At 52.1% G+C, this 16000-nt stretch overlaps 1 protein-coding gene across 3 annotated transcripts in view; it reads right to left on the bottom strand.

The window, feature by feature from the left end:
* The window catches only part of PRKAG2 (protein kinase AMP-activated non-catalytic subunit gamma 2), a 189568-nt gene that overhangs the window by 110134 nt on the left and 63434 nt on the right, over positions 1–16000 (bottom strand). For all 3 annotated transcript variants that reach the window (XM_019712806.3, XM_019712807.3, XM_019712808.3), the window contains exons 2-3: positions 14904–14972; positions 11934–12213 (exon numbers count right to left, since the gene is read on the bottom strand). In XM_019712806.3, the coding sequence (XP_019568365.1) occupies positions 11934–12213; positions 14904–14972 (349 nt within the window). The remainder of the gene's footprint in view (positions 1–11933; positions 12214–14903; positions 14973–16000) is intronic.

Raw genomic sequence — 16000 nt, 5'->3', positions numbered from 1 at the left:
GAGGGTCACGTGACAGTACCTGAAAAGCACCCAGATGCCTGCAAGGCTGTGGGGCAAACCCAAGCCCGTTGTGTAAGAGGGCAGTAGGTACCCAGAGCTGGGCCGGTTAGCACATATTTGCTAGAGCTCTCCTGCCGGTTGCAAAATCCTGTGTCATATTTCATGGAAAGTTCTAAAGGTCACCATGGCACTTGACTCTGAGTGAGATCCTGCGTCACCTCCTCGGGGCCTTCCTCATCCTGTCCCTAGAGCTGTTTGTGAGGCTCTCTAGAGGGCCACCCCCACTCCCCGTGACTCAGGCGCCCATGACCCCTCTTCCACGTCACTCAACACACTCATGGTCACGCACAGCCTCCTGGTTCCCCTGGGAGCTGGAGCTTAGAGATTCTTTGAGTGACAAGAGGGTGATTTTTTTTTGGCAAAGACAAAACACCTCAACTTGCAAGCTCATACCAGCGACGCCTAAACCCAGCGGCAACAGGGAAAGCTTAATTTTAAAAATACAGAAAAGTTCAGAAAAAGTGAAAGACCATGGCAGTAATTATTTTTAGCAGGCTGGAGTGCAGCACCCAGAAATCCCTAAATATGCTTAACATTTGAAAGGGGCTCTACAGGCCCCTAGGAAGGGCTCAGTGGGGCCTCACTTAATCCCTTCCTCTGGGCCCTGCAGCCCCTGGGATTGAGGGGTCTCTATGCCAGGCCGATGGCTCTGAAGGTGCCAAAGACAGTTGACGAGGACCTAACAGCTTTCACAGGGGTCCCGAGGGTGAGCTGTGGACTCAAGGGCCACAGGGCAATGGCTTTCTAACACCAGAAGCCAAAGATTCCAGAGGCCAAGCCTCTGCATTTCCTGCTTCGCTCGCTCGCTTGCTCTCTAACTTGTGCCCTGGAAAGGCCCAAGTGACACAGGGGTGTGCGAAAGTCCTGGTCAGGGTGAGGACCGCAGGAACTTGCAGGCTCAGTAGAAACCAGGCGTGCGTTCTACCCAGGCCCTCACCTCCCAGCCACCAAACACATTTCCATCTCCCAGAACCCGGGGCTCCTCGGGGGGGACCCCAGCTGCTCCTGCACTGCCTTCATTTGGAAACCACGAGTTTAGAATATGAGGTCTGAGCTGCAGTTTGACCTTGACCTGTTTCTTCCAAATAGTGAGATACAGCATAACACACAGTGACCAACAGGCCCATTTAAAGTACTCAGGTCAAGCGTAGCACCTTAAAGCAATTTGGGTTCACTGACCGGGCATGCGATTTTGAACCATTTACTTTATTCTTCCATGTTTCTCCCATAAAAGAAGTCATAACACAGCTTGAGCCCATTTCACGGGGGTTTTAAGGAAATCAAATGAGATAAGACAGCAAAATTACCCTGTAAGCTGCAGAGCATTACAGCAGACCAGACCCCATGTGTCTCAAAGACATCTTAGGGAAAAGCGCAGCGAGGCTGTAGTTACAGATGCCGGTGGCTGACTGGGGGGCTGGCTGCCTGGGCCTCTGCATTGGACAGTGCTGTGACTGACAGCTCCATGGGACAGTGCTGTGACTGACAGCTCCATGGGACAGTGCTGTGACTGACAACTCCATGGGACAGTGCTGTGACTGACAACTCCATGGGACAGTGCTGTGACTGACAGCTCCGGTCTGGCCTGACTGGCACTGGGACTTCACTAGAAGCACTACACACATACGGGCAGTTCCTGCTCTCAGAAGTTATCAGACAAAACCCTGCTCATCAGCCAAAACACTTAAGCCCAAGCATTTTATTTCTTGAGTAAGGCGCCAAGGGACTTTCCTACTAATAATTCACTCTTTTTAAACAAACACAAAGAACACTGGTTTCTTAGCAGCAATTGCAATGGGGGGAGAGGGTGGGTGCTACTCAGGCAAGGCGACGACTGCTGCAGAGCACGCAGCTGGCACAGAAGGGGACGGAAGTGTAACAAGACTCGGGCAGAGGGTGTCCGAGTCCTTTACTCCTGAACTGGGTCTTCATAGCTCAGTGATGGCTGGATACACTGATGCTTTAGGCTCTAGTTAGGGTCCTAAAGCATCTACAAAGACTGAAATTAGACTTAGTATCTTTTGAATAAGAAAACCACAAAGTGTCAAACGCATCTAACCCTTAGAAAGATGCATGTTTGGATGCTTACTGGCTTAAGTTTCAAATGTCTAGAAAATTAACTTGTGGGACTGGTTCATTTCCTGAGACTGACAAAATATAAAAAAAGATATTCCACAACTCAGATTGTTCACTAATTCAGATTGGCCTTATTCTACACTAATCAGATTTATTACACTCACTGACACCTCTCACCTCAAATTCCTTCCTGTTTAAGGCAGCATTATTGGGGGTGTGTGTGATATTGCCCCTGAGGGGGGTAAAAATTGGCTCTTGGGGAGGGAGAACGTACCCTATTGATATATAAATCACAGATACACACAGTACATAAATAATATATGGTGTATCTGTTTTATTAAAATTACAAGGGGGTGATTACATAATACCAGAGTTGGTCCCCACCAAATATCTGTTGCTTACCAAGAGAAACGTAGTAGCTTTTTTAGAGTGGAGAACTTTACCGGGGCAGACACCTCCCTTAACCAAACGATCAGTCAGTCTCACCAGGAATGGCTCGGAGTGACATCACGTGCTCCCCACTGTGACGCCAGGCCACCAGGCGTGTGGCCCTCCTGCCTGACCAGCAAACAGGAGGAAAAACCTCATCAGGAGGAAATGTCAGGCTGACCCACAGTGAAGGTCAGGCTACACAATAGCTGGCCTGTGGAGTTTTGAAAAAAACGTTGAGGTCATGAAAGAAACAGGGCTGTTTAGGCTTAAGAGAGAGTGAGACGAGAGGACAACCACAGGCAACGAATGACCAGGGACTGTCAATTTCAGCGAAATGATGTCATTGACACAATTTCTGAAATGTGAATGAAGTCGGAGGCTTAGCTCCCACTACTGGATTACTGCTAATTTCCTGACTTGGATAATTAAATTGTAGTTAGGAGAATGTCCTTGCTTTTATGCAATACACACTGAAGGATTTAGGGGTAAAAGGACATGACATCTGCAACTTATTCTTGATGGTTTAGATTTCATATTAACACAGAAATAAATATGTATGTACTGAGAGAGAGCAGAAGGGAGGTGAGGCGAAAACGTGGTAAAATATTAACACTGGGGAATCTGGATGGAAGGTATATGAGAATTCTTTGTTCTATTTTTGCAACTTTTCTGTAAGTTTGAAATTGTCAAAGTACAAAGTTATTTTTTAAAAGGAATTAAGAAATAAAATGGTCAGGGCAAAAAGGCAGTATTAGTCAGCATCTCCTTTCACTGTGTCCTGTGGTAGAATCACCACCCAGGCAGGGCCTTCGAGGCCTAGAGAACTCTGTGATTCACGAGGGAGGGGAGATTCTTCTGGAAATTCTTCCTTGGCTTTTCCCAAAGAATAATAACTGTTCCTTATAATAATAACCTTGCATCCCAGCCCAGGCTGGCGCCCAAGTTGGATCCTCTCAAGGACATCCGCATGGTAACCACCAGAGGGCGCTCTCCCAGGGGACCACACTGGGTGCCAGGCCACATAGCTCCGCAGTGTGTTGGCTGAACTTTTCAGGAAACTTGGATGCCATGCATACTTTTCCTTTTTTTGTGGGCAGGCAAGATGAGTCACGTTTTTCTGAAGTCTGCTCAGCTCGCTGGTTCAGACCTCACCAGCTGCCCCGATCCAGAAAGCTCCAGCCGCAGCTGGTGAGTGCAGGGCCCAGGGCCCTGGCTTCCGCGGAGCCAGGGTGGCTGAGGTGGGGCCTGAGGACGGCCAGGCATGCTCTCAGCCTCGGCACGGTGCCACGGAGCAAGGGCAAGCCAGGGAAAGTCTTATATAGCCAGGCAGAGGGTAGAACTCACATAAATCTGGATTCTGGCAACATGTGGGGACAGACCCACTGGTACAAATTCCTGCGAGGAAACCCAAGGAAGGGAGAGCTGGGTGCTGCCTTCTCTCCATCTCATAGTCTCCCTTCCCAGCACCTAACTAGTGCCAACCAGTCCTCAGGCCTGGCTCAATTCTGCCTCGGTCATTCATTCATTTCTTCATCCACGCCCCTCCCTCCCCCCCCCCCTCCCTTCCTGAAGGCCACTCTGACACCCCGACGCTGGAGCAGAGACCTGACACGAGGAGCACCTGTGGCTGTCCAGAAGCAGAGCTGTTGCAGGTTCCCCGGGGTGGCAGGCTCTGCGCTGGAAACTGGCATGCAGGATGGGTGTTAGGGGAGGCCCGTGGTCAATACGTGAGACTAGGAAAGGAAGGAGACAGGACGGGGCCCAGGACAAAGCTGAGGGGCAATGCAGACTTGTAGGAAGTTCCGGAGCGGGGATGACCCCTGGGAGCTGCTCTGCACAGCCCACGGGAGTGGACCTTGCAGCCACGATGCCCAGGCCCCCTGCTCAGCTGGCTTCCAGCCGAAGGGGACAGAGGTGCCTTGGGCAGCACCTCTGGCTGTGGCTGCAGCCCGTCTCCCGATCCTGCCAGACAGACCAACTTTCAGCTTCTAACAGGTCACCTCTGCGTGCCTTCCCTCCATGCTGCCCTCCTCCCTTCACCTCTCCCACCCTGGGAGACAGAGGGTGTGCCACTAACCTCTGGCTGGCTTCTCGGTTACTCCCTCACCTTTATAACCATGTAGTATTAAATTTCATCAGTTCCAACCTGCCGGTAGGACCCTGACATCTAAGGTAAATGGATGGGCTCCTGAAGAGAAGATGGGGAAGGTGTCAGCAGAGTAATCAGCCTTGAGTGCCAGACCCAAATGCTGGACACTAAGACCACTGCAGTCTGACCTCACTCTATATTTAAGCAACCAGGCCTACGGATGCTCCCAGGCTGTCAAGCTCCTGTGTTGGTTGGCTGTGGGCAAGCTGAGGCAGGGAGGTTGCTGGCAATGGGGCGCCCTTGGCACGAGAAGCCAAGACTCAGAAGCTTGAAATTAACATCTTAAAAGCCCGAGTTCATCCTTCCACACAGTACAAACCATTTGTCGTTTTATGGGAAAACAGACTCTTATTTGAAAAATAAACTCAAGTGGCTGAGAGAGAAAGGAAGAAGCTGTCTGCGATCCAATGCAGAGAGATGGGGTGAAAGGACCAGAAGTTTTGCAAGTTAAATCCACTTCTCTGGAAAGCTCATTCGAATTTCAAACGGCTCTCATGACATCCTGTGATTCAGAGCCACAGACAGGGAGCTGGGCTTGAAGAACGTAGGTGCAGCTAGCTCACGCCAGGAGTGCCACCACCTACAGGGAAGCTTAGTATCTTAATTTAAAGAAGAACAGAAAATGAAATTTACTGGTGTGGGCAAAGTCCACGTGACCTGGGTCATGGCTGTGAGCTGGTCTTCAACATAGATATAGTTCCAACGTGTACATCCCACATCTCTGGCAAAACCCCAGCACTTCCTTCCACCCCTGGTTCTCTGTGCTCTAAAAGCTCCCGGCCTGATTCACTTCCAGCCATTCCAAACCCCATCCTGCTATTCATGACCACGTAGGGTGGTATTTCCCTAAGTGCGATCACATCCCCCCCCCCCCCCCCCCGCCAAGATACCCACTGAGTGAGTCAGATAAAGCACACTTTTAAAACACACGGGAGTAGAACTGAAAACAATGCACTGGCCAGGGCAAATATTGTTCTGTGAGAAACGGCTTTCAGCCGCCCATGTGTGTGTACGTGCTGGGTTATGACAGAAACTCTATCTCTTCCTGGGGGCTGCAGTCAAAATCGTGGCAGACCCCTGCTGTGATCAGTCAGCTGCCGGCCTCCTTTCAACGCCCCCATGCCAGACGTGTCCTTCACACTCCCTGGGTCCCAGGGGCTGTTGTCACCTTTTCCTTCCTGCCTGTCCTACAGATACCATGGCTGTGACCTAGAGTCGCCCTCAGGGTAATCAGAGTAGGTGGCTGTCCAGGTCAGCAATTTTCAACGCTTTTTTTTTTTTTTTTTTTTTTTATAGGACAAAGATAATGTCCCACAGCCCCATGGGGCAGTTACTCAGTGTGTGGACTGCTGCCCGCATAGGACAAGATGCTAGTTCTTGCTCAGTGGGGGGCCAGCTGGCAAAATGCCACCCTGTCTCAGCCCCTCAGAGCCATCGCCGCATGGCCAAGGGATTCTGAGCAGACAATGACAGCTTCCAACAAGTATCCAATGCATCTGGTTTTGATGCTAGAAACTCCTTCTCGGTAATACACCAACTGTGTCAACTACCCCCCAAGTATGTAGCCTTTGACTTCTACTCCATACACCTTAGCTTGAATACCTTTGCCAGAACCTTCCCTGAAAGTTGGATTTGGCCTGAGGGGGGAGGGAAAGGATGAGGCCACCGCAGCTCTTGGAGCCAGGAGGCCACAAGAGGAAGCAGACAAGGTCCTCGAGGGTCCTCAACATAGCGTTGTCCCTTTCACAACGGTGATGAGAGGCCGCCCTTTCCTTGCCAGTTCCAGCAGCTTTTCCTCCTTCAACCAGACACACGTGCACGTGTAGGTGCCCTCGTGGCCCAGACCCTGGGGCTCTTCCCAGGAAGGGCGACTCGCAGAGGCCTGGGCTCTGACTGGCGCTGGGAGGGCCTAGGAGAGCTTGGGGGAATACGAGGCAGGCACCTGCAACCCTCCACACACGATTTTCCACAGGACAGAGGCAACGGAAGCATATCCTGAGGGAACACAGACTGTGCAGCTGCTTAAAATAACAGTGATATTTCAGAGCTGGGCAGATTGTTCCAGGCCAGTATCATCAGGTAAGGCTTCCTGGACCGGTGGGGCACGAGGAGGTCTCAAAAGAGGCAGGAGACCATCATAATTGGTCACCAGTTCATTCCAGTGGCCCCCGTGGGTCCCCCCACTACCATCTCTTGCTGCACAGCAGCCAGACTAATTCCCTCAGCAACACTGTCTGATGGCTTCCAGGATCATTCAATAACAAAATGTGGAATCCTGCGCTGGCCTGTAAGGTCGCACCACATCCCTGACCTCTGCTGGAAGGCTCAGAGGTGGCCCTGCTCAGGACACCTGCGCCACCCCTCACCCGCGCCTGGCCACTCCCTGGCTCCATCCCATCCAAGCTCAAATGCTTCCACATCAGAGAGGACTTTCCTGTGACCCTGCAGAAAGCACCCTTCCGACCCTGCCCCTTCACCCTTACTTTTCTTGGTCCCACACAGCATTTTTGTCAACATGATACATGTTTCTCACTATCTCCCCTCCTGAGAATGGAATCCCACAAGGCCAGGGATGCACTTGTTCGTTGCTGTACCCCCCCCCCCCCCCCCCCCCCCCGTGCCTGGCATAGGGAACAAATGTAGTCAGTGTAAGACTTTTAAAAGGTCTGGTCAGGTGGGAGGCTGACATGTCTGCTCTGTGACACCAGCTTTCTTCTGTTTGGGAGGTGCATTTGAAGTCAAACATCCCAAGCTGGAAAAACCTGGCAGGGACAGTGCGTCCTGTCTCTGTTTCCGGGGCATGAAGCTCAGAATGTGGGGCTATCACGCCTCCTAGTGGTCACTTGGCCATAAAGCCAGAAAACACCTGAGGTTTGCTGAGCCTGGCAGGGCACGGCTCCCTCTGAACGCTTTAGGGGAGTCCTTCCTGGCCTCTTCCATCTTGGGGTGGTTGCTGGCACCGCCCTGGCATTCCTTGGCTTGGAGACGTGTCACTCCAATCCCTACAATTATTGTCCTTTGCACAGGACAGATGTTCTTCCTACGTGTAGGTAGACATTCGTGCTATTCTGTCTACATTACCATCTTCTTATGAAACACCAGTCACATGGAGTCAGGCCTCCCCATCCCCATTCTGGTGTGACTTGATGTCAACTAACTACACCTGCAATGGCTTGATTTCCAGATCAGAGCACATTCAGAGACACCAGGGGTTAGGACTTCAACACAGCTTTTTTAAGGGACACCATTCAACCCATAGCAGTTATTACAAGGATTAAATGAAATTGTATGTTTTTCTAATCTACCTGACAGTGCCTGAAATAATTCTTTTTTTAAATGGAATCTTTTCTTTTTTAAAAATTTTTATTGGGGAATATTGGGGGACAGTGTGTTTTTCCAGGAATGAACAAGGAACCACCTCTATTTTGTTTTCCCTTAAAAGGCCAGCCAGTGGTCCAGCCATTGGCTTTCTGTTCCTAAAATTCACTCCTTAAAAGTGGGGTCTTCCCATCTGGGTTAAAAGCAGATTTGGGAGTTAGACACCCTGGGTTCAAATCTTGGTTTTGCCACTTACTAGCTGTGTGGTCTTTGCTCAATGACTTATCCTCTCTGCGCCTCAGTTTCCACTTTGATGAAAACAGTGAAAATACTGCTTCAGAGAGTTTTTAATGAAGATGAAAATAATCATCACATTTGCTGCCATTAGAATGCACATGGCAGGCATTTATGATTCTGTGTCATTATCAGGTATAATATTTATAGCATTATAATTGTTATCAATGATCAGGGAGCAAAGTTTAGTAACATGAAACAAAACCCTTCTTGAGGCCCTGTCTTGCTGACTGTGGAATGTTACTGCCTTTTAAGACACCTTAATTTTATCATTTGTAGTTTATGAACATACGGACACGTGGTTTCCTTTCCTCATCTCCAAAGCCAAGCTCATTCTAAATCACGTTGAAGAAAACAATCTTTGAAAGATAAAGATTCACTGTTCTGGAAGCTTCTACTGCCACATAGCCTCTTAAGCCTTCTTGACTTACTAGACAAGGTAAACATGGTGGACTTTCTGGGTTTTATGGTCTTTGTCACTGTGTGAAAGCAGCCGTAGGCAAAAGAAACAAATGGACGTGACTGTGTTTCAATGAAGCTTTATTTCCAGAAACAGGTGGCAGGCCAGATTTTGTCCCCGGGCTACAGTGTGCTGACCATTATATTAGGGGAAGAAGCACAAAAGTGGGTTATTGTTTTGGTTGGGGTGACTGACCCTGATCACCAAAGCACATGGGCTTGCCACTATACAGTGGGGCTGGAAGGGGTACGGTGAAAACCCCACAACTCCCAAGACACAGCTTGAATCAACATGCCACTGGACCAGTCGGCCACAGGTAAATATTAGTGAGAGACCACAGACACTCCATACAAGCAGGCCCTCCAAGAGAGAAGATCCTTCTAGAACAAAACTTTGGTTCTCTTCCCTGGGCAAAGAACACCATCCAGCCTTGGTATTTGCTGGAAGTATATCTTCCACCTGTATTCCCTTCCTGGTTCCCGGAATGCCTGAAGATTGAATTATCGCCTTTTCCGCTCTTGGTTCCCCTTTGAAAATGATTGTGCTTATAATTTCTACCTCCCCTCTTCCTTTCCCCCTCATAATAAGTAACGGTGTTTCTCAAGCTTGAGTATATATCACTGCCCCCTGGGGGGGAGCTTGTCCCACTTTTGAATTCTGCTTCATCATGTAGGTTATAAGTCATAGGACAGAAAGACAGGATGCAGAACTCAAGGAGAAAGGGTCATTTCCTTAAGACCGAGCACTCAGGAAACAATCCATTACAGAGACATCCTTAGTTGTGATGCCTGGTCACGACGCTGGGTGGCGTCCCACTGGGGAAGCACCACGTACACTTACAATTGTGCGTCGGGTGATTGGACCGAGTTCCATGAGGGCATCTCTGTAAAAATGGGAGGTGTGTGTGTGCACACAGGCTGGGCAGCAGGAGTGAAACGTTCCAGTTGCCAACTGGGTCTCTTCTCTGGGAACTCCCTGTCTAGGTCCTGTGAGCTTCTGCTGCCCCGCCCCCGTGTGACTGGTTCCGAGATCCTAGGTGGGCTCATCAGACATCCCATAACGAGGAGTGCAGACTAGGTAAGAGGAACTCTCTGGACCGCATGGGAAGATCCGTCAACGCTTGCTGCCAAGCCCCCCAGAGCCAGACTTTCTGAGTCCTGACCGTTCCTTACCAAAAACTGTCTTCCTTGTTTTAAAATAAAGGGATGTGAAAGTGGAGGCCGGGTCCAAAACTGGATTCCGAACTAAGATTAGAATGGCGTCCCATAATGCCCCTCATACAAATGTGGTTCTGAGATTTCCAGCCGGCAACGCGCACAGGGAACGCGGGGTCGTGCTGTGGTTAGTGTGCATTACAGATGATATAACCCTGGTCTTCTCAGACTGACCACCCGACAGCCGCCCCCCAGCGACGTGAGTCATAGATCTTGGCTTTTCCTACAGAACCTGGGCACTGGGTTGAAGAAGGGTCTCCTCTGAATTCAGGTCTTTTTAGGAACCTCAGGATGTGACCTTATTTGGAAATAGGGTCGTCACAAGTGTAATTCATTAAAATGCGCTCATGCTGGAGTCGGGGGAGCCCTTTGTCCAACGCTGCTGTGGTGCTTACACGCAGGGCAGACACCCGCACAGACACACGAAGGAGAACACCATGTGACGACAGGCAGAGGCGGAGGCTGGAGTGGGGCACCTACTAGCCAAGGGTCACCCAGCAACACCAGCAGCTCAGAGGAAGGCGTGGGACATTCTTCTCTACAGCCAGAGGGAGCACAGCCCACCTGACACCCTCATTTTGGACTTCGAGCCTCCAAACGTGAGAGAATAGAGAATACATTTCTGTTGTTTCAGCTCCCCAGTGAGGGGTATTTTGTGATGGCAGCCCCAGCAAACCTAGTTTTCTGTTGTAGGCAACGCAGACACGGTGCCAGTGTCTGGAGAAACAGGACGCCCTGACGTAGGGCTCGCCTGACGTCTGCTCCTCCTAGAGACAGTAGATGACAGAGTATTTGAGAATTCCAGAACCCCTGTCGAGGAAGCGGGGTGACCCCTAGAGCATCAACCCATCGGTGCTAGGACACGCCTGCCCTATCAGGCTTCATGTATGTAGTTCATAACTCCATGTCACGGGGTGACGTCAGCCACAAAAACCGCTTTGTCATGCGACATTTATGCATTTACATTTAGGTCCACTCATGATGGGGGTGACTTTAGGGGGATTACTCCGCACCTCCCAAAAAAAAACTAAAGAAAAGAAGAGATACCCCCGCCCTTTCCTTGTAAATCACAGACGCTGAAAGCGCCGTCTGTGGCCTGGCCTTGCAGGTCACATGTTGCTGTATCCTGCACGTCCTGTTGCCTGGAAATAAAGCAAGACCCTCCCCCACAAGCCTCCGACGCCCCAAGTGCAAGTCTGTTTCCCAAATCACCGCCGTCCCGAATAAGAACTTTCTACATCCTCAGGAAGAACCGGAAAGAGTAGAGAGACGCACGACCACACAGGAAAGGAGAAAACGAACGCCACCCACATTACAGTTGGCTTTGTGTGCATGTATTTCCAACTACGATCCACAGGCTTCAACTGAGACTATTTTATACTTAGGTCACAAATACTCGTGAGCGCAAAGAACTCACTTAAATATACATTTCCTTCCTCTGTTTCTCTAGCTAATCAACCCGAGCTGCCTGGGGCCCAGAACAGAAAGAGTCGATCTGCCAGAGACAGGTGCACGCAAATCCCCCCAGTACCGTCCCACAGCCACCGGGGCCACCGAGCGGACTAGAGCAACAGCTGGGCACCCGGCCTGGGCAGGGCATGAGCCTCGGCTTCACGCTGCTACTTTTTCTCAGGGAAGGTTGGAGGCCAGTGCCCCACGTGGCTGCCCTTTCAAGCCATACTCTGAGTATCAGGAGTTTACAGCTCATGCCCGGGGCCAGGCCACGCCAGATGGATTAGCGTAGGGAGAACCTGACAGGTGAAAACCAACGTTGCTCTGGAGAGAGATGTGTTCCCGGGGACAGACACAGACACATGCGCTCAGCCCCAGGCAACTCACAGCCACCTGTGGGTGGTACCGTGGCCACGTGGCCATAGGAACGCGCCCCGCTGCCCGGCACCCACCTGAAACAATAGCATCAGTGTCTTACTTTTTCTGGAGCGGGAGAAGAACCGGATGCCTCCGGGCGAGGTAGACGGGTTGGAGCTGGGGGAAGACTCTTTGGACGAAGAGCGGAAGAACCCACTGAAGCTCATGCGACGAGGGGAGCGCGGTGGGGACTCCTGGTAGGAGAATGGGAACACGGTTTTGGGAGACCCGGGGCTGGTCTTAGGCCTCACGGGGGCTGACACGGGGCTGGAGGGCCGGTGCTGGGGGCCTCTGGAGAAGAAGCCTTTGGAGGGACTGCCTGAGCCGAAGGGGCTGTCCACCTGCAAAGAGACAGACAAATGGGTGAGGTGACTCAGCTCCGGCACTCAGACCTCGGCCCTTCCCGGACGTATCACTGTCGTGTCTCCCTCCCAAGGTCACCAAGTTGCTCCTCCACGGCACCCTGCCTGAGAGACAGCCCTAAGCTCTTCCACAAACAGAAGTTGGCCACCAGTGGCCTGGGGAAAGCACCTGAGCCAAGGACGGCCCATCTATCGACCTCCGTCCAACTCTCTAGAAACAGCTTCCTAGAATGGAGGGGAGGACGGGAGGGCAGCAGACATGGCTCGAGACGACGCAGCCGCCCCCTTTAGCTTATCTGCGGGTCTGTCTCCTGGCTCCTACTTCTCAAGACCTCACACTTGTCCTTCCCCAGGTCTGACCACCCCTGGACAGTCAGTGTTCCCTGCCCCTCTTCAAAGGAGGAAACACAAATCTCTGTGATCTGAACACATGGACCTGGGTCTGTCCCAAGGGGCCCCGGCACTGGGAAGGGGTGTGTTTTTCACCTCCAGGCTGCCCTAGCATTGGAATGACCCTGGGTTGCTCACAGAGGTCAGGAAGAAAGCGAACAAGGCGGAAAGACTGAGGCTCACTTCATTCATGACCTGTCCACAGGACTGACGGGGCAAGGACGAGGCCTGGTGGGGAATTGTCTAGCACGCAGAGACCCTGGTGGCCACAGGTGTGCTGAGAAGTAGGTGAGGGCACACGCCCCAAGGCAGCCTTGCCCACTCGGGCCTCTGTCCACTTGGGGTGCCTGCATGGACCCAGGATCCCTTTGAGTACTTCTACCACCAGAGGGCGCCCCCAAACTGGGCATGAGGTTCTTTAAAGGATGTGCTGCCCTTGTCCAGTGGCCACCTTCAGTGACTCTCAAACACAAGTCCACCTCTCCCTGAGACGCCCCCCGCTACGTCGCCACAGGGAGGTGCCAGGGCAGGTTTCATGCTGAGCCCTTCACTGACTGGGCTTCTGAGGCACAGACGCCTGGCTATGACAGCCACATAACTCAAGCCCACCTCCTGACAGGGAAGTTCAAGTTTTTGTTTTTCTAACCATTTAACAGGAAAAGCATTTCAATTCTCTGTCTCTATTCAGTGGAGCCACTAAGCCACCTATCTATGGGACTCAGGCTTTCTGACGCGTTTCCGAATCCTGAGAATAATTAACAAGGAGACGGTCCTCGAGGGGTGAGCAGTGTGTGCTTATGGAAATGGCATGGGGGTGGTGGGGACGTCACCCACCAGCAGGGTGGTACAAGCAGGGATTCTGGAGACAGAGACGGGACTTCGAATCGCGGCTCAGTTTCTAGAACTGTGACAAGTGACTTAAGCTTCAGTGTCCTCATCTATCCAATGGGGACATCAGGCTCTCACAGGGCTGTGAGGAGGACGGGATATACTGTGAGTGATGCAGCGGGCACAGTTCCTGGCACGTAGTAAGTACTTCACACACGTGATCAACCTGGGTCCTAACAGGTCCTTGGAATTTGTGGAAGGTCAGGGAGGCAAGGCCAAATCATGGCAAGATGCCACGTGTGGGGTAAGAGCCCTGTTTGAGGGGAAACCAGGAAATGGCACGGTCAGCTGTGTTTAGCGTGGGCCATTCTTGTCGCCTCTCACCCTCACTCACGGAGTGCCACCAAGCCCGAAGCTAGGAGAAGGTGCTGGCTGGAGGCAGAGCAAAAGCCACAACGCTTTTGGAGTGAGACCTCGGGGCCCATGGCCTTTACCCTCACGCTGAGAGCAGCACACACAGTTGGGAGGGGGAGCCACCAGGAACAGGGCCAATGTCAAGTTTGAGGGCAGAGGGGGAGAACACTGTTTGGGAGGTGTTTGCAAGGCTGATCCCACAGACGTCCTCTGTGCATTGCACGGTGAGTTCTGCTTGGGGAGGAGGGAGAGCTGCTGAGCAAAGGCTGAGGCTGGGTCTATGGAAAGAGGGACGTACCGTAGGTTAGGGTCCCCATGAGGTCAGGGAGGAATAGCTTAAATCCACTGAGGCTCCTGGGGCAGAGCGGGCACATCCTCCACTGCCTCTGTTCTGCTCTGCTCCCAGCTGCGCCTCTTCCTCAGGGCTGTCAGGGACTCTTGCAGGGATCCCGCCTTATCCTCCTGTTCTCACCGCTTCTCTGCATGTCAGGGGCCAGCAGCACCTCCCACCTCCCATCATCACATCTTCAGAAAGGGCTGGCGATCAGGAGAGTCTACACCACGCTCCCCTTACAGGGGGTCTACACTGTGAATGGGATTGCTAAGATGAAGGGGTAAAACGTGGCAGGTGAAAAGGGGGACCCTTCCAAGGCAGTCTGGGAATTACTCTTGGTAGGTAGTCACCTCACTGCCATCAAAAAGGCAGCCTTATGTCAATGTAACTTGAGGTGGGAGCACAGGTGTATGTGCAGGTGGGAACGCAGGTGGGAGCACAGGTGTATGTGCAGGTGGGAATGTAGGTGGGAACACAGGTGTATGTGCAGGTGGGAACGTAGGTGGAAGCACAGGTGCATGTGCAGGTGGGAACGCAGGTGGAAGCACAGGTGCATGTGCAGGTGGGAACGCAGGTGGGAGCACAGGTGTATGTGCAGGTGGGAATGCAGGTGGGAGCACAGACAGAAGTGTGTCTTGGACTCTCACTGCGAGAGTCCTGCCTTGGTGCCCCCTCGGGTGGTCTGTGAAATAGATGGCCTTACCTTCCGAGAATGCTTTTCTGAGCTCTCCAGATCTCCATCCAGGAGAGGCATGGCAAAGGAACTCAGGTCCTAGGATGGAAACAGAGCCTGTGGTCAATGACAGCGGCCCTCACGTGCCCGTCGGCCTCACCCAGGGGCTGCACATGGCTCTACCTGTGTCACCTCCCCCTGCCTGAGTCATCCCAGAATACCAACCTAGAGGGAGGGACACAGATGGCAAACTGGTAGAAGGAGGGGATGACCTACTCCCCCTAGGGTCCTAACCACTCCCCATGTTCCCTCCTGGACCAGGAAGCCACTGCCTCCTGTCACCCGGGGAAGGGAGGCCTGGATGAAGGTGCAGGAAGGGGAAGGGGGGCAGATGTGGAGGGAAAAGGCCCATCTTTGGGGGGTGGCTGGTGGATAGGACTGCAGCTCAAGACACGACGTGGAAACTCGAGGAAGTATCCATGGATGTGTGTCTTCCTGGGAGAAATATCGGGACCTCGTCAGGGGAGCATTGGGCTTGCAGGGGGGACAAAATGATCAGATGGCACAGTGGCTGGAGGAGTGGCACGGGCGGGGTGGAGCTGGCCACAACCCGCCTTGTCTGTGAGGATGGCATCACGTGACCTTCATTCAGCCGGGTCCTCCTTCCTGCCTGGTGAGAGTCTCCACACCCAGACAGAAACCACTCCTGGGCGTCCTGCACTGGGAGAACCTGCCCATGTCCTTCCCCTTTCCTTTGTAACCTTTTTGCTGTTTATTGTGGTGAAATTCACGTAACATAAAAATCACCATCTTAGCTGTTTTAAAATGGCTAAGTGTACAGGTCAGTCGTGCTGGATGCATTCACGTTGTCGTGCCGCCATCCCACCGTCCACCTGCAGCGCTCGTCTCGTCTCCCCATACTGAAACTGTGACCCCATTAAACTCTAACTCCCCCTTCGCCCTGTCCCCCAGCCCCTGGCAGCCCCCATTCTACTTTGTCTCTATGCCGCTCACTCCTCGAGGGCCCTCGTATTAAGTAGCATCACATAGAATTTGTCCTTTTTTATTACTTGCTTATTTCATTTAGCACAATGGCTTCAAGGTTCATCCACGCTGCAGCCTGTCAG

Source organism: Rhinolophus sinicus, chromosome 8 (assembly GCF_057876585.1).
Source record: "Rhinolophus sinicus isolate RSI-liver-muscle chromosome 8, RSI-T2T, whole genome shotgun sequence".
Classification (NCBI taxonomy): domain Eukaryota; kingdom Metazoa; phylum Chordata; class Mammalia; order Chiroptera; family Rhinolophidae; genus Rhinolophus; species Rhinolophus sinicus.
The sequence above is the reverse complement of the archived record's forward strand: the minus strand, read 5'-3'. Positions and strand labels throughout refer to the sequence as shown.